Consider the following 19,641-nt stretch of genomic DNA (forward strand, 5'->3'; position numbering starts at 1 on the left):
TTTATAAAAAGAGACAATATTTTTTATTATCTAGATATTTTTACCTGAAAGGGTTTTTTTCCCCTCTCAAAGTACTGTGTGAATTGAATTTTCACTGCGAAGAGAGGTGATAAGACTTCAAAGACCAAGGTTGCTGCATTAGAATTACTCCTATAAGAAGGGGAAATCAATTTTTTTAATCTTTGGCATGGTGAGTATCAAAGACTAGGTATAAGAGTTTGCTGCTTCTAACTAGAAAAAGATTTTAACATTTTAAAAAGGGCTTTACATGTCCTTCACAATTTTTCTTTCAGCATAACGTTAGGTGGCAGTCTGGATGTAGCTTAGGAAAAGAACAAGAGTAGTCGAAATAGGCTCTAAAACCTCTGCCCACAGGTAACCTTAGGCTTTCAGGCACTTCACACACTCACCTCCCCGTTCTGGCTGCTACTGAAACAGGTACTGTCTTAAGCTGAATACTTAACATTATTAAGTGATTGATAAGAGATTTCACTTCTGAGTTGCACGTATGTGCTTTGTTACAAGGCCTTGATAAGGAAACTCCCCAGACTCCCTTGCAGCCACGACACCAGAGACTGTCACTGCTGGGACCAAAGACCCTCCTTCCCTGGGGGCAGCTCCACTGAGCCCATGGGTGCTCCACTTGCCTCCCCACACCCCCCCTCCCCACCCCCCCCCCACAAGACACAGCCACACTAGGTTTCCCTGAGCAGAGTCCAAGACATCACATTCCACAAGGCAATTTATCCTGGCACAGTAACACAACTCGAGACAGCCCCTCCAAGGAGCACTCCCAACCCAAGAACCCCCAGGTCCTACTATCTCAGTTTTATAAGTGCTTTGTTTCCCATTAGACTTACTGAAGTTGTTTGCACAGTTAAAACATGGGTCGAGTAGGCTACGTGAGGAATGTTTTGCTTTAAGATACTGATTGTTGGTGTAAATACTGCTCTTGAAAGAGAAAAGGAGGCCTGTGATTTATTGTAAACAAGTGTTTTGTTCCAACCAAAGCTTCAACTTGATGCAACAGCAATAAATATGAAGGTTCTGTACAACAAATCACATTAAACATGTTTTCCAGTTGTTAACAGCAGGAATCTTCTCTGCCCAAAACCTCTTAGCCATCACTCAGTTTTTTTCACCAAGAACATGACCACTTTACACTTGAGTGCATTGCTGGTTACAAATACTTATTAGTTTGTGGTTGGAGCACAGTAGCAAGTTTGAGACAAGAATTAGCATGAGCACAGTATTTCTTAAATTAAAAAGCTGCTGTTCACAAAACAGTACTCTCTTAACCCAAGCTGCATATTATCACATAGGGTATGAAGACGTGACTTTATTGTGGCCCAGTACTTCAGTTTAATCATTCAAAGATTGCATTTAAGACAGGATACCTAAAGCAGTTAACCTTTCAGATATTTAAATAAAGCTGAGAATGAATTAAGGGGCCAGGATTCAGAAGTAATATAGATGACTGGCTTTAAAATCATAAGGATTGAACAACTTTATACCTAAAGCATCTATAAATTAAACATTAACAGATAAGAACTGAGCACAGTATCAAGGTGTTTTATGGATGTCCAATTCTGCAAGATTATGAACATAGATGTAAATCTGAAGAGCAACAAGAGGATAATAAAGGTGGTAGAGTGGTCATGCCATGTGGAGTGCCAGGATCAGATGATGTTTATTTACTCGAGACTTAACAATGACTCATAGATGCTACCAGAAAAAGAAGGATAACAGTAACACACTGCAGCTCACTTACTTTCCAGCTCTTTCCTACCTCTTACTATCTCATAGGCTCCAATTTAAGCAATATTCCATGGGCCTGAACAATCCAGCTTCTGTCCTGCAGTTCAGGTCTAGCTCTCACATAAATCTTCTTAATCTATTGCAAGAAGTAAGTAAAAGTCTAGCTAAATTTGGAGGGACAGTAAAGAGTCAAGACTATGCACAACTATTAACTTGTTTCTCATATTACACGGCAGATTCCCACCCTGTGCAAGCTTCCTTTTTTTAATTGGCAGCACACTTCTGCTATCAGTATTTTTGAAAATTAATTAACTTCAGTTTTCATACAATAGCTTAGTCCAGAAACTCCTTACTTTTCAAAATTTGCTACACCTTAATTTGGGTTAAAGATTTCAACTGAAATACAATTTACAGGTTTTGAAATGGATGCTGGTATTGCTGCTAGACCACATAGATGATTTTAAGAAATAACATTCTAAAATTCTTGGCCCTCACCCTGGTTCACCATACAATGACTTAATTAAGAAGTGTTGAACTACTTAAACATTCAGGATGTAAACATGAGGTAACAAATGTGTAAACAATCTGATTTAAGTCTTATATTACAACCTGTCCATTCTAGAATAAAATTCTAATTTTCCACAGTTAAAAAATTATTAATGTGCAAATTCTGCCATGCCAAGATATTAGTAAACTTCAATCTCACGATTCAGTTTATTCATAACAGCAGCTTGGACTTGAACACATTATTTGCAGTAGTGGTGATTCTTCAGAAACCTACTCGGGATAAAAATCCTTCACAGGTATTTCACAAGTGAGCAGTGATTTTCACAGAATTGTAAGATGTTCCATCTCTTGATGTGGTGGCACACTGAGTACTTTCATCCTGTTCAAGATCTGACAAAGTGCACAGAACGGTCAAGCATGCAGAGTTTTTGTTTCCATAACACAGCACTGAACACCAGAAGTACTTCTGGCCTCTGCCCGATCATTCAGTGGCATGTTCATTCTTTGAGAAGCCCTGTCATAAGGTACTTACTGAAGGGCAAGAGTGAAAGAACCATTAATAAAATCTGAGTAAAGAAATATCTTTTAAAAAAAGGTGCAGATTGTTTTTATCAAATGTGGCAGACCATCTCTAATGGCAGGCATCAATACTCCCTTTGCTGGTGAAGAAGCTAAGAATCATTTGTGTGAGAAATTTTCTTCCACAGTAAAGTTTTTAAGTTATTGAGTATTAAAGAATGCTCCATTTCCATCTGATTTGCTGTGACTTTAAGGGCAATACATAAGTACAGTTGTTTTTCTAATTCTTCATGGATATCAGAAGGAGCACCACGAAGCAGATAGTCTTTAAGTAGCTGACAGGCTTTTGCCAAGTTTGGCTGAATCACTTCTGTGGTACATCTCATTTTGCTTTGGTCACATAGTGTTCTACAGTCTGTGCCATAAATGCAGTCCAAATCTGAGTCACACTGACGGTCTTTAATTATTTCCTTCAAATTCATTTCTGGCACAATTTTTCTCATGTCCATCATTTTCAAATCATATTTATCGTTATATCCCAAGTTTTTGGCACTTGTATCACACATAAGAAAGTTTCCATAAGGTCCGTGAAAAATATCTTCCACAAATTCTAAAAGCCCTATAGCTATTTTTGCCTTTCTTGGCCATGATGGAGTGAACCACTGGTCCATGCTTCTTCTGAAGCCAGAGGGAATGAAAAGTTCTATAATCCATGGAAGGCTGATTCCATAGAGAGAGGTATATTCAACTCTTTCCGTCACATAGAGATCCCCACAAAAACCCATCAACTTGGGAGTATGTTCTTTATCCTGGAGGATCACCATTAACAGAAACTCCTCTAGCTGCAGAAGTGCCCATGCAGATTTCGCCTCTGGCAAAGAGACTCTGCCATCTTTGTTTCCATCAGCAAAAGACAGGATGAGATTAACCAGTTCTGAAAGATTTCCTTGTTCACCCAATTTTGCCTAAAAGCAACAAGCAAAAAGGATTAAGTATGATTTCATTAACTACCACCAATCCATCTGTCATTCTACCTCCTGTTATCTCGTATGAATAGCATGGTAGTGTATGTTCCAGTTTCCATTGAGTATGGATGTTACAGGACCTGGTATCAGATGCCTGAAGAGCTTCCTTTTTGCTCTGTTTTAATAGGCACTAAGCATATGATCTTGTGAAAGTACGAGTGTTCTCTGCATTTCAAAACGCAAACATTAAAATTCAAACATTATTCTTGGTCAGATCAGTCTTTAGAAAAATTGTATCAACTAGCTTATTCGATATTCTCTTAGAAAGAGTATGCAGAATGCAAATGTTTAGATCAGGTTTAGTTTTCAGCTGGTTAAACCTTACAGGTATAGAGAAATTACATTATAAACTACATTTTGGCCAACTATAAAAAGTACCAAGACACACTGGGTACAAATCCCATAACCTAAGTGTACTGAAATGCTTAATGTTATTTGATATAACCACCTCGATTGTGTCAATACACAGAAGCCACTGCTGGAATCAGAACTGTTCCGTTTTCAGCTACCATGAATGCACATGTAAGGGCAAATAGGAGATAAGCTATGACAATAGCAAGATAATTTTAAGAAAGAAAACCCCAAATCAGAATTAACAAAGCATCAAGGTGATTATATTACGAAAATTCTGGGGTAGCATTAAGGTAATAGAAATAAGCATCACGTGAATGTAACACAGAAAGGACAAGTATGACTGGTCACTCTGGATAGAGAGATTGCTGCTGCTCAGTTAACACAGGAACTCTTCCCAAGAATGAACAATAATCTCAAAAGCACCAAAAAATAAATGTTTTTACCATATTTTCTATACAAATACAAGTCAAGGCTGTAAACACGCAAGATGAATGCCAACTTCCATAATTTAAAAAGTAAGGAAAAAACCTAATAATTAGTTACTTCAAACTTCAAGGTAAGCACCTCTGGGAAAAACTAGTTTTGTGCTGATTATTTTTATATTATGCACTTGAACAAGGCTCATACAATAGGGTATTCTCTCCAGCTTCAAGAAAATGAGCCTTTCAGTCAAAATAGAATAAATAAGCATATACTTACTTTAAAAAGACCATATACCATTTCTTTGAATTTCTCAACAGTGGTTCCTCTTGTTGGTTTATCAAATAGGACTACTTCCTTCCTTGGTTCTGGGTCAGTACCAAAATCAAGTTGAGCTGCTTCCTCCATCTGGCATTTTATAACACTTTGCAGATTTCCCCAGATTCCTAAGTACATCTGTGCAGAAGAAGAGGGAAAAATGTAAAAAACACTGTACAAGTCCATCTGAAGACTACCTGTCTTCCAGCCACTGCTTCAGGAGTCAAATGGCAACACAGCTCAGCAAACGGAGTCCTGTGCACACACAATGCATAAAGCAATTTGAACAATGGCAACCTCAAATACAACACATTGCTGCAGGTACTTAGGAGACACTACACTGGCAAAACACAGCTTCACAGTGTATTGGCATTACTGCCACTGTGCACAGGCTGTTATGAGGCTGCTGCTTCTAATTGTGAAGCAGGATAGCAGAGCAGCAGTATGCTGTACAAAAGTATGCTTATTCTGTCAAACTGTGGAAGGATCCAGTATATATGTTTCCAAAACACATCTATTATAAAATAATGATATATGCCTCTACATACAGGAATAATCTATACTATTGTATATAGGTGCATATTGTATAAATTAATAGTATGTATTATATCTTCCATGTATAGATATTTTTATGTACATACACACACACACACACTCTGCATGTCACAGCAAATGAAGTTTGAAATAATCTGTATTAAACAGATACAACTTGCTGACACTAAGGTCTTCTTGATGTTCCAGACAATGACATTTCAGTGGGAAATAATAGAACTAGGTTGGATGAGTAAAGCCTTACCTGATTGTTGGGCTTTGTTGACAAACATTTTCCAAAATACAATGTTTCTTTAGCACAAAGACTACTACATGCTGACCCATCAATAACTCCAGTCTTGTATTTATCACACTGAAACAAATATAGAGAAATATATTTAATAAATTGCCTGAGAAAGGAGACAACAACTGCATCTCTTCCAACTCTTGAAAGAAAAATCTAAGAAAACAATTTTAATAACTCTGCACCAAAATAACATTGACACAAGTGGTTTTATCTGTAACTGAAGTTGTAATCTTACAATTCAATATGAGAACTTGATTAAATTACACAGGGCACTGACTGAATTGGCAGTGGAATTAGTCAAACACTTTAGAAAGCTATGCTAAATATACTTACTATTATTTTCCTACAGTCATGTCCTCTGCATAGCTCTGTGTAGGTGGAGTACTGAACATACATAACCCAGCTGCCAATAAACACTACCAACCAAGAGATGAAGAGATACTTCACGCGCACGTACGACAAACGTACCTAGAGGACACAAAGAGAAAATATGATTTGCAATTCACTGAGCAGCAGTAAACATGACTTACTATTTCACCTTTAAGGAATTTGACTTCCACAGTGATAAAATAAGCAGCCTACATTACATGGAACATTCGCTTCCTTCAGGGAGCAAAACTGACAGGGGAGGTCAGTTTGACTTATGTAAATGGAAGGAAAATTGAGATATAAATAAATAGAAGAAAAGGTGTCAGACCCTTATAGGGCAAGCCAGACTGCAGGAACCAATTTGATCAAAATCATAAACTGCCAGAGCTCAATTACATGCATTTTTCTCTAAGACCAGTTACTTTTGTTCCACTCATGGTAAATCAAATCCAACAGATCAGGACTTTTTTCAAAAAATATTCTGTGTTCATGTGTGAATATGCAAGGCAGATATACAAAGAGCACGGTGGATGTCAGGGTCAGGTTCCATGTGCTGAACTCTCCCTCTCCTTCCTTGAAATTGCACCATTTAATTATGCAAATAAAATTCCTCTGTACTAGCCTCACCTTAAAAAGAAGACAAAATACCACACCTACATGCTTACAACACGAAGCTTCACAATCTTCCTTGTAGACCACACTACTTGAACAGACGAACGAAAAGCAGTAGAAGTCATCCTACATGTGAACCAACAGTAGGTGAAAACTTATGGGTTCAGAAATACTGCTCTCCCCCCCTAAAGCATAAAACCAGATCTTTCTCAGTCCATCTACAGAACACAATTCGCTTTTTCTTTGCTCCCTTCATACTTTCTGCTGGTCGAATTACAAATGAATAATTTTAGCACTTACAAACAAGAACTGCTTCAGCACAGTCATGCAGGTCCAATGTCTTCTGTAATAATTTCTCATTTTTTGTTCTTATATCACCAAAAAATTCATGGTTCCATAAACATTTTTTGAATCACTAGGTTTCAACCTAGTAATAATACCACTAAGTGCTCTGTAGTGAGTGCCTGAAATTATCTAACTAGGTGAGTCACTCATCTATTTTTACTTTGGCCTAATGTTTCTGTAACTAGATACAACATGAAAAAGAAAGAATTACTTTGCAAAAAGCACCATGAGATACAGAAACATCTAAAGAAAAGTACAAATGGTATTTGTCATTAAAGCACGGTATTTTGATAAAATCAGATCATATTCAATTATTGATAGCTATGCAAAGAAGGCATGTTTAATCATGAGATTTTTCGTGCCCATCTTTTTATCAGGATTGACATCTAGTTGACTAGGCAAGCAACTACCTATTATTTCCACTTCCATTCCCTTGCCCAAATCCTCTGTCAAAGGTTACCACCACATGGCAGACTCTGTAGAAGCACACACAGTTAGGTGTCATACTCTGCATCACTATTTGCAGGAAAAAAAAATGTTTTCACTGGAAATTTCCAGTAGTCAAACAAATAACAAGCTGGAGCAGCTAAGGTATGGGCACATGCTCACTCTGCCTCTTTAGCTGTAGATACAGTAAACTAAGAGGGGCATCTTGGACTACCCAGCCAACTCCACAGCACTGAGCAACTACAATTAAGATGTGCCAGGCTGAAATGAGAATGGCCTCACTCAAACCATCCTTAATTTCTTGCCTTTAAATTGTCACAGAGCTAACCTAAAACATTCTATTTTCCATCTAAATATATGCCACCAGTGCATTGTTGTGAACCTAATCTCAGACAAAGGTTCATCCTGTATTTCGTAAAATAAACCCCAAACACAACCATCACACACACAGAACTCCAGCAACAAAACTCTTGAGCATCTAACCTGAAAAGGAGGTATGTTTTTTAACAGCTTATGGTATTAGATCTAAATTTCAGGCAGGGGGTTGGGGAGGGGGGCAGGGGAGAGAAAAAGAAACCATAATCTAACAAAAAATGCCACACGAACAACACCCCCTCTCTCCCCACCCAAGGAAAAAAACCACCAAAAAACCACAAATCAAACACCAACAAAACTCACACAACAGGGATGGTGTTTACAGTTTCAGGTAAGTCCTCTTCCTTCCCACCCAACCTCTCATGGTCTTTCCTCAGCCTAGAGCTGCTGAGATCAAGAAAGAATGGTCTTCCTGAAGCTTCTCACAAAATTTTTCTCTACAAAAGTCTTCTCTTAATAGGATTACTGAAAATCCTAATAAGTTAACTTTCTTCAGTATTTCCCCTACACATAAATAAGGGGAATTCCTGATTCATAGAATCAGGAATTATAGAAAATAAGTGCTAATGATTATCTTTGATTATTTGAAAGATAAGATACAGCGATTTCCTTTAGAGACGGGATTTTGTTATTTTGCATTTTTTAAGACTATTTCTAATAACCCCATTATATCGTAGAACATAAAGCACAGAAAACTACTGATAAAATCCAGGGAAGATAAAAAGAAATACATCTGATAATTTTAGGCAAAGCTGTTTCACATATAAAAACTGCTTGGGAACCCAAGCTTCAGGGACAACAAACCCTCTACGTTTCTCAGCGTTTCTTGCTGAAACTTTCCATGAACCTTTATAACACTAAACTTTAAACCAATGTGCTATTTAATGCAAATCTGTATTAACTGCATACCATTTAGTACAACCTCAGAGACCAGCAGTGGCCTGCAGGCTTCAGGACCACTGCAGAATATCGACCATATTTATGTACAGAATAATGTATATATGGGTTTATCCAAATTTGTCCTCCTTCTCAGGCAGAAATCAAATGCGTTTGAGACAGAAAATCCTTCCCAAATGCCATCTGACTACATCACATATTTGGCAAGAAGTTCCAGAGAAGCGAGGTTTATTTTGAGCTCAGCACTGTGCCAATGCAGTCGTGTAGCTTTTGACTCGCAAAAGCCATCCTGCCAGTTCAGAGCATGGACAACAGCATCCATCTGCTTACAGACAACCACAAGCTTTCACTCTCTGATTCAAGGGGAATTACTTTTCTAAGGACTTCCTTATCACATTCAGCAAAAGGACTGTTCATTATTTGATTTCTTCCCATACATTCCTCCTATCCAATTTCTATTTCCTCCCCACAATCAGCCTGTGAGTGTAGACACACTTAGTCCACTTCATCCAGCATGTGCACGTGCTGCATGTGCAGCAGGGACAGGATTTACCGAGCCTGGTTTGGTCACATGTGCACTAATGCACCCACAGCGCAGAGGACTCACTGCACATATGCCATGCACGTCATTGGAACACATTTCTGAGCAAGGAGTCCCAGTGTTGCATTTAGGGAGTAACACATACAGACAGACTCCATTTGAAATTGTGACAAACTGCTAGGAAACTTGTAATAAGAACATATTCAGGGCAACGGGAGGACAGACTTCCAAAAGTATCAAAAAGGAAGAAAGTGTTCAAACTCAGGAAACAATTTCTCTTTTCAACTTCGCTCTTCCACCAAGACACTTAAATATGAGCCAGGGAACACAAGAATGAGGGAAAGCACTTGTAATGCTTGATGTTTCAGAGTCAACTTCTTCCATCACTTGTATATTCTGCTAAGTCATGTGCATTGAATAATAATTAGACATTCATCCCCTGAAATAGAACTGGAAAACCACTTCTGGCAAAACTCAAGCCTGGATGAACTCCAAAGCATATGGAGAGTAGTGAATCAACATGCAACATAACTTGACAGTTTTTTGTTAAGTGTACTTTTTATTTAAAACACTTCTATGGTTAAAGAGTATGAAAGCATTTCTTTGTTTAGTAGTACAGAGAGCTTAATTCTGCAAAGTATTCCAGATAACCATAGTGCACTTATCTCCTCCAAATCAGAGCTGTTTACTCCATTTGTTTTACACACTAGCAACAGGAAAGGACGGATAAAAAAAATTGAGGCCAATCATGTTAGAAATCCTCTTTTGTTCTCTGTTCAGGTTGGTTTGTGGATCACGGGATGCACTTCAGGTAGGCTGACATGAGGTCTGAGAGCATTAGCCCACACTGTCTTGGATGCCATGTAATGGACATGTTCACATCTTTAGGAGTACAAGTGAATTCTTAAGATTATGCCAGTGTCTTGAATTATTTTGTATCCTGAGTAACTAAACTGAGTAAACAGAGCTGATGTATCTTTTGAAATAAAATAGTGACCAAGATGGAAAATGGGATCTCTCTCCTTAAAAGGTTAAACAAAACAAAAGGGATTAAAATCTTAAAGCAAAGAAATGATACAGGAAATTTCTGTTATGTGTGGCTTTAAACTTGCTTATTCTTTGGCCCTTCAAAGACAGTCTCTTGTACATTACTTAAGTCCATGGGGCACTTCTAAAGAGTCTGAAAACTTGAACCTCTAGAGGCCAGAAAGTTTCCAAGCATGCAAGTGCTCTTTACATGATTATTGTCGTGAGCAACCCTGCTGGCTTGTCCTCTGCCTCACGATACAATTGGTAACTACAGTTATCAGAAGGAACTTCAGGTCAATGTCTCCTAAATTTGGGACACTAACCTCTCTTTATAAAACACAAAATCCCAGTGTTAATCACCCAACTGAAAAATCCTATAAATATAATTAGATTACTTTTTTGTGATCTTTAGTAGCATTCAAAAGTTTGTCAGGTTTTACAGTATTTTTGGGTATTTTTTGCTATTATTACATTACCTACGGATCTAGCATTCTGCATAAAAGCTGAAGAGCAAGTAAATTTGCCACAGACTATCTGTTGCAAACCAATTCATAGCATCCTGCTCCTAGTACAACAGGAAAACCAGAACAGGTATTAAATTTTGTCTCGCAGAACCTGATGTTCTGTCAAGACATTTCACAACACAGTTTTCTACGAGTCTGGAACACCAGCCATCAAAAGTTGGAATTCACTCAGTGATAACCTTCCACTGTACAAACACCTTCCCCACTGTGCTACTTGAAATGCTGCATAGAAATACTACACAAATCTTTTATCTTGCTCAGAGGCCTCACTGAGTTAAGTCTAACATTTACTTAGAGAGCACTGGCTTCTTTAGAGACAAATCCCCATAAAGCACTCAGCAATTAGTGCAGTTAAACCATGACTACATTTGTCAAGCACCAACAGTAATGTGCAGTGACAAGAGAAGCCAATATATTGATAGCTTGCTGCCATTCCACAGATGCATCAAACATCAACATAGCAGCTAACACTAACACAGAAAAATGTTTATGTTCACAAAACCACTATTTTAGATCTCTTAAAACGAATCTGTAGAATATTCAAAAACAGCTTCCAGTATAAAAAAGCACAGTCAGAAATATTTTTTTAATCTGCAATAGAAACAGAAATTTAGCTTCTTTGGCTTTTCTAATAAATAATTTTGCTGTCTTCCTGTTTTTCAGTGGACTTCAAAATAACATATTTTGCTTGGAAGGCCTTAAATTAAATTTTGAGAAGAAAAGAGAACAATGTAATCAGACATCCTCATATGATGGGGATGATCAGAGAGAGGTTATCAAGCCAAAGGAGGCAAACAATTTGGAAAACCCTAATTCGAATGGTAGTGTATAGATCACAAATTCATTTTTACTTGTATTGAAGGCTTTCTCCTATAGGAATCCAAATGCTTTACAAATGTAAATTCAGTAAATAGATCTACAGTAATCTTTTCCGGTCTAAAGCCCAAGCGGTACTGACCCAGATTTGCAGATACGTACCATAAAACAAATACTGAAGAGGGTAAGATTATACTATATCTGCATGCTTTTCCTTAAACATTATACCCTCTTCTGGGCACTTCCAAAACCAGAGTAAGACTGGAAAAGTTCCAGATAAGAAGAAACTAAAACATTCAAGATTTTAAAACGCATCAAAACAAAGTATAAATTTTTTTAATACAATGGTCACAAAGCATATCAACAGATGATGAACACGTAAGTAGCATATATAAGTAAATATTTCTCTGCTCCAACTTAACAAATACTCATTTTAGTTGCAATTTATTTAAAATACAATCCAATCGATAAAAAGGAAACCCAGAGGACACCTATCAAGAAACCACAGGGTCATATCTGACTGACATTTCACAGCAGAACTTTCCACTGCACGACAGATACAGCACTTCCAACCAATACGTCACTACTCAGGTAACTTAATGCAAACGTGTACTTGTATACGTAAATACAGAAGTCTGTCTACGAACACATACACAAATGCATGGAGCAATTACCTACTGGGCAGCAAAAGAAAAGTGCCCGACACTAATGTTTTTAGAACACGTGAAAAAATGAGTCTGCTCATGCAAGCTCTATTCCCCCCGCTGACAGGACGGGTGCCCGCGGCAGCGGCGGTAGGTGTAAAGGCGGGACGTGGAGAGAGCTCCGCGGGCCCGGCGGTGCCGCAGGTGTGGCTGCCCCGCTGACAATCCCCCGAGAGCGCGGGGCCATCGCGGACCGGCCGCGGCGTAACAGGTCCCGCGGCGCTCGGGGAGGGCGCTCCGCGCACCGCCAAGGCCCGACCCGCCCGGCGGGGGCGGCGAGAGGCACCGCGGCCCCGGGGCCGCCGCCACCTGCTCTGGTGCCCCAACACCCGCCCCAGCCCCGGAGCCGCCACCGCCCGCGGGCCGAGCCCCGGCCGCCGCCAGGCGCCGGCGGGAGGGAGCGGCGGCCGCGCCGGGCCGGGGGGAGCGGCGAGAGCCCTGCGGGGGGCGCCCGCTCCGGAGGGAACTTGGCGGGGAGAGACGGGCGCCGGCACCGGCCCCTCGCCGGCCTACCTGCGCGGAGTGGGGCTTTCTCAGCCAGGGCCCCGGGAAGAGCCGCCTCGCCATGGCAATCACACATCCCCGCAGCGGGCGGCGGTCGGAGGCGGAGCGGCGAGGAGCGCTCCCCCGCCTGCCGCTGCAGCCGCGCCGCCGGCTCCCCGGGGCTCGGCACGGCGAGGGAAGCGCTGCCTCGGGCACCGGCGGCCGCCGAGAGACGACGGCTGTCAGCGGGCAGGGCGGCCGGGCAGGCAGCTGCCGCCGCACAAGCCGCTCACGCCGCTGCTCGAAGGAGTCGAACGCAGCAGCTGTGAGGGGGCGAGGCGGGGCGGAGGGGGCGAAGGGAGCCCCCGCCCCGCCGGTCGGCGCTCAGCGCGTTGGCCGTGCCCGCCCCGAGCCTCCGGGGCTGTCCCGGCCCGTCTTCCCGCTCCAGGGCCGTGCGGGGCTCAGGGAGCTGACAGCCACCCCCGGGTTCCGCTCCTGTCTGCCAGAAGGCGCTTGGGCGCTGTCTGGGGACAATTATGGAGAAGTCAGTTAATAAAAAACGTGTGTCGTTGATTGCGAACAGGCTCCTATCATTCACTGGGCAGGGTATTAAAAACAGCTGTAGGCTTGTTGCAGTCTTACAAAAAAAAAAAAAAAAAAAAAAAAAAAGAGGAGTCTTTCCTTCGAAATAAGGAAGGGGCGTTTGCCTGGGCCCATGTTAACACACAGGAGGGAATTCTTTACTGTGAGGGTGGTGAGGCAGAGAATAAGTTGCTCAGGGAAGCTGTGGTTGCCTCGTGCCTGGAAGTGTCCAAGGCCAGGTTGGATGGGGCTCTGAGCAACCTGCCATGGCAAGAGGGTTGGAACTGGATTATCTTTAATTATCTGGGTCCCTTCCAACCCAAGCCACTCTATGATTCTACGCTAGTGCCATAAAGTGGGGGAAAAGTTATGAATTTCTTCTTCGCCAGAGGATTTCTCAACCCTTCGTGCACTGTGGGAAGTCTCAGTCCAATTGAAATTTGTGGGAACACTGTTAACTTCAAATAAAATAGCCCTTTCTTATGCGAAGTTTGATTTTTGTCCAGCCTTCTTGTTTTTGTGACTTGATTGTGACTCCTTTTAGTGCGGGGGCTATGTGGCCTATTGGGCCTATGGAGTCCCTGAGGCCTATGAGACCCAGAAGGCCTATGGGGAGTCAAAGTCAGAAGCTGGGAGTTTCCAGTTCTGATGCTTTTTGTCTGTGAGACTTTGGGCACAAATATTATGCCATGGTGTGGACATAAAATGAGATGAATGTAGCACATTATGTCTTTGGGTGTTCAGTGCAGAAGGCAGCTTTGATGAAAAGATAGGTCACAAAAATACTACTGTAAGGATAAGCTGCCATTTTTGGCAGGGCTTACTTTTAAAGAAAGATGTGTCTGTGGCTGATTTTTGAATAATATAATCACTGCCAGAGTGACCCTGAAGTATAAATCTGAAAATTAATTAGTAAGATTTGGCACTCCTGTAAAAGCAATCCTGGTTTTAATAACAGCCAGTGACTCTCATGGTATGGAGGTTTTCTTCTCTTCCTCTTCAGGAGACCCAGATGGCTGCACTTTCTGCATCACCTCCCACTACAGTTCAGTGATTTGCATGAGTTTAGCTTGATTACGGACATGAAATGGAACAGCTACACAAGAGGATGCCACAGAACAAGCGGTTTAACATTTTGCTGAATAATTGCAAGCCCTTACTTCATCCAGTGCTCTATGCCAACCCTTGGAATGACAGGCTGGGAGTAATTGTGAAATGTGGGTCTCCCATATGGCTGGTAAGGATCTAAATGTCTTGTTCCTGTTACATCTAGATCCAAACAGTTCCTGGCATATGTTCATTAGGGGATATATTTTTCACTTAGTACATGAGATCTTCATCATTTGTGAGATGCATTATTCCAGCACTGAAGTACTCTTTGTGCCCAGGCTTTGCCAAATGCTAAAAAATGAGGCTATATCAGCCTTTTTGAGTTACCTGTTAAATTCCTAGTTAAGCCTCAGTAGAGGCAACTCCCATAAAAAGCTAAGGCCACGTAAGGCAGAACAGTAACAGAAAAGGTCTGTTATGCACTGACTTGGCATTCTCTGGTTGTGCAAAACCAAATAAATATTCTAAAACTGGGGAGCAGATGCAGAAAACCCAAGCAGGTAGAATATAAATCATATTGATGTATTATTTACTGTACAGCCTTTCAGTTCTGCAGTTCACGCATTACCCATTTTTGTATGCCAATGCCAAAACTTTGGTATATCTTAATGTCCAATCAGTGGACATTATGCTGATTTATTGCTACCTGTTAATATTTAAGTTTCCTATCCAGCTATAACAACACTGAATGTTGTTATTGTAGTGATGTAGGGTTTGTGTATAAGGTAGAAATCAACTGCTAATTATACAAGTGCAACATTTGTCACTCACAGTGTCAAAAGGTAAATGTGGTTTCTTAATACCTTCTTACCTTCATCTGCAGTTCTATGAGAACTTGGAGGCTATTACACATTAAGAATAACTCAGAAAAATCAAAGAATGGTTGCAGATGCTGAAGTCTCCAGGAATTCTGAACATATAAGAAATGAAAATGTGAGACAAATGAAAATATTGAAAAACTACAGAGAAGAATCTGATTTCTTCAAGATAGTATAACATGCACCTTTAAAAATATAATAAAGAATTTTATCCAAATTCAAGGAAAGTTTCTTTTACTTGAGCAAGAAATACAGGTTTTAACATTAAATGAAATTAATATTAAATGAATTAACGTTAACTTATTGCAATGGTGCTGGACTTGCTCTTTCAGTTATTTGAAGAAGGTGCCCCCACATACCGATTTAACTGCAGTGCTATCATAAGAGACTCCACGGGGAATCCTCAGGGTTCACACATTCTCCCCACCATCATATTATATGCAGGGAGCCTCTGACTAATGTTAATAATCAGAAGATATCTAATGTTAATAATCACAAGACTTCTGATGTTGATAATCACAAAATTTCTCTGTCTCACAGCAGCTTTGCCAACTTCCAGTCTGCCTAGCACGGCATCCTAGATCAGTGCTCTTTTTCTTTGGATAGGCCTAAGAAATATTCTATGATCCTGAGCAGTTGCCACAGTTTTAAAATATTACAGCACTAGTAGGAATGAAATTCCTTAACATTTGCCATTTAATTAACCTTTAATAAGTGTATTTACACAATATATAACATTACAATGAGTTAAAATTACCTGCATTTTCTACATGAAGTCTAGAAAAATTTAGAGATTTCTCTCTTTTTCTATTATTCAGCTATCTATTTGCTAAGAGATCTATCTAGGAGTGTGGTTTTTATACACACCATACTTCCTTAGGCCTATCTTTGTGGATGAGAATGAAGATCTGGGGACCCATCCAACCTTAAGACCTAAAACTTTCCCTCATGCTCCCTTTGTAGTGAGATTCTGTTTCCTTCCCCTCTACAAATTTCTGTGAATTCTGACTTAATCAGTGTGTTAACTTTAATTTTGTCCTAATAGATTGTTTCCTATCACATTCAGATTTTTATAAATACTAATGCTTCTATTACATGGATAGGTGGAGCCATCTTTTACCCAGAAAGCAGACACAGCCTGTTAAGGATTCCCTTGTGGCTTAACTTGGTATAAACAAATCATTAATCTATTTGAGGAAACAGACTCTTCCAGCCAGCAAGTTTCATTTCTAAGGCTGTATTTACATGGTCAGTTAAATCTCACATAAATCCACCCTGCTACAGAAGCAGATGCTGTCACCTTCTCTTGCTGTTGGTACCTACCTTCTCCCTTGGGTTGGCACAACCATTTCTGTTGTATAAAGAACTAGATCAAAGATCTGAACTAAAAATTAATCTTGATTCTTTTTTCCTCTGAGTTAGGTTAGAGGCAGTCCAATTCCTTTCATCAGTGGCTTGGACTTAATGCTGGAGTAAACTGGCTGTTTGTAACCACTGAAACCTTTATCTTATTTAAACACATATCTGTATAAAAAAATAGTGTTTTAATACAGTCCGATAAATTATATAAATGTGTGTGACTCATTTGTAGCTCTTGACTGAGATTAGATACAACCACTGTTATTAAACATTCAGAGAGACTGATTAATTTGAGATACAAGGATTTACTTTAAGAGACACAATGTCTGTTTTATTTTGTTATACTTTTTAAAATGCAAAATGTACTAAAAAACATTACAGTAAATAGGTCTTAATAACATAACATGTTTAGAGTAAATAGTTCTTTATAAATCCAGAATAGAAAGCTTTATATGTTACAGTCCCGTATATATTAGAGGACTGAAAAAACTCCAGAAATACTGTGCTCAGAAGAAAAGATTTGAAGGTGGTCATTATTTCAGTAATAGTCAATTGTAAGCAAAGGCTAAACAACAGTTCACATTTGTGTTTGTATTGTTTCAAAGTCTACAAAGACAACACAGTTCAGATTCAATCAACCAATAAAATTAAGGTTCATTTGTACATATTTGTCTTTCAAGGCTATTTCCTCTATAATTGTAAGAGTTATGAGGTTCAAGAATTTTTCTCCAGATTAATTGAAGTTATATGTTAAAATGCATGGTGAGTACACTTGCTAAGATTAATCTATTTCTGGTTTGGAAAGTCTTTTATCATTTTCAGAGAACTTATTTTTGTTAATGATTTTAAAATGTATCCAGCTTTCAACACGGTTATTTAATTATCCAGGCTGTTTTCTTCTTTGAATTAGTGGCAAAATAAAGTTATAATCCACTATGAACTTCTATTCACACTATTTGAAGTAAAATACTTCTTTGTTCTGTTTATTTTATGCTCATGGTAGTCATCTGTTAAAAAACGCAAACATTTTTATAATAGAAATGTTAGTGTCTTATTCCTATTTATGGACTTTCCCGTAAAGATAAACAGTCTAGTTGGCATTTTCTTAATGCCCTACTCCCATTTCCTAAAAATTCTTCCCCTGAATTAGCACTTCCATCTTCCTGCTTACTTTATAAGGTAGCTCAGAGAGCTGGGAAACATCCAAGTTCTAGCCCACACTCCTTGAAAAATCCTCTAGGCCCTAAATACTGGATTCCAGTACTGAAGCCAGTACATGCTGATATAAGAAGGTCAATGATGAGAAGGATATGTTGGCAGAATTCTATTCAGAAAGAAGACTTTAATTTTTAACTCCTAAGGAAGTTTAGCATTGGAACAAACTACCTGGCAAGGTAGTACCTTTTTCAGCAAGTGGTGCACTTAATTAAGAGCTCTGACTGAGATGCAAAGAGGAAAAGAGCTGCAATGGTTTAATGCATTGCAACTCCCAGCTGTCCTGCCATCCCCCCTGCCGGAGGACATTCCCTCAACAGAACTGTTTCAGTTCACAGTTGAGCACATTTGCTTTAATTGCCTGAGAAGACAGTTCACACTAAAATGCTAGACTATGAACCTCAGCTAGTGAGGTACAGCTCTGCCCTGCCTTCTGCCAGCTATGATATGGAGGAGAAAAATGGGAATAAGAGCAACTACAGACAACAGAGCTGCTGTGTGAAGCCCTTTCCTCGCTCGTCCTCTACTACTTAGACCTACTCCTGTGCTGTTCTCTCACTTCTGCCATGCAACTCTGTGTAGCTGAATGGTGAGCTGTTAAAGTAACATCAAAAAAGAAAAAAGCCACATCAGTTCTCTGTTTTGATTCTGCATGCCACTTCAGTCTGTCATATTTAGAAATGCAGGAATAGCTTGACATTTGGAAGAAGTGGCAGAGACAGGAAATGCTTAAAATGGGATAAGAAGAAAAGCACTTCAAGTCTGCCCTAAAATCAATGTTTCCTTAAAATATATACTCCATCCTGGTGATTTGTTGGGCAGAGTGAATGAATCATTGTGTTAGGTAGGAATTTGAACTGAACTAATCATTGTGTCAGGCCTTAAATCTTACATAAGTAAATCTGCTTCAGTTCACAGGCTTTAATGAAGCTGAAAATCTGGCCCCATATGCAAGAATTAGTACAATGTAGTGGCATGCCTTATCAGTCTTCATGATATTGGCAAAAATTACTAAAAACATAACACTTTGTCTCACTTGTTTTGCTACATTCAAAACCTCTATAAGTGAAATGCAGAAATTTTGTACTGAATTGTTAAAGGATTCCGACAGCACCCTGAAAAGCAGTAATGATTAACAGAAATCTTTAGAAAAAAAATGTTTCCTTTTGGGAAACCTCTAATTGTAAGGATTATCAAGTTGTTAGGTCCACGTCCTTTTTTTTTTTTAAATGTATTTTTGGTATAATCTTATTGAAGTTGATAATTTTGAGGTAATTTGTAATACATTAACTTTTTTATGAAGGAAGTAGCTATCTTACAGAAATTCCAAGCTGTTAATTAACTATATGTACAGCTGATCTACTTAAATATTTATCACTGGGGTTTTTCTACATAAAATAGTTTTCACTTCCCTTTAAATAAACAAAACAACATAGAGTCAAGCGCATTCCTGGCAGAGAGCACATGCCTTTTTTGATCCCTAGAGTAGGTGTCGGGGTTGACAGAGAACCTGTCAGCAGCCTGGCAATTAGTGACGAGGAATTTAAACAACTTTTAGGAAATATTTACTGTAATGCCGGACGGACCAAACGTAATGCAGCCCAGACCAGAGGTCACCAATCAAATGTCACCAATAGCATGTCACAGCATGCACAGTGTCTTCAGTGTCACCAATA

At 39.6% G+C, this 19,641-nt stretch overlaps 1 protein-coding gene across 1 annotated transcript; it reads right to left on the reverse strand.

The window, feature by feature from the left end:
* Positions 1-683: 683 nt before the first annotated feature.
* DIPK1A (divergent protein kinase domain 1A) lies at positions 684-13,523 on the reverse strand. Its single transcript, XM_051802841.1, has 5 exons — positions 12,912-13,523; positions 6,073-6,207; positions 5,698-5,805; positions 4,863-5,039; positions 684-3,749 (listed from the first exon to the last, which is right to left on the reverse strand). Exons 1-5 carry the CDS (start codon positions 12,963-12,965, stop codon positions 2,937-2,939), a joined length of 1,287 nt encoding a protein of 428 aa, XP_051658801.1. The 5' UTR covers positions 12,966-13,523; the 3' UTR covers positions 684-2,936.
* Positions 13,524-19,641: the final 6,118 nt, after the last annotated feature.

The sequence above is a fragment of the Manacus candei genome, unplaced genomic scaffold (genome assembly GCF_025592945.1).
Source record: "Manacus candei isolate 608988 ecotype Guabito, Panama unplaced genomic scaffold, ASM2559294v1 h1tg000005l, whole genome shotgun sequence".
NCBI classification, from domain to species: domain Eukaryota; kingdom Metazoa; phylum Chordata; class Aves; order Passeriformes; family Pipridae; genus Manacus; species Manacus candei.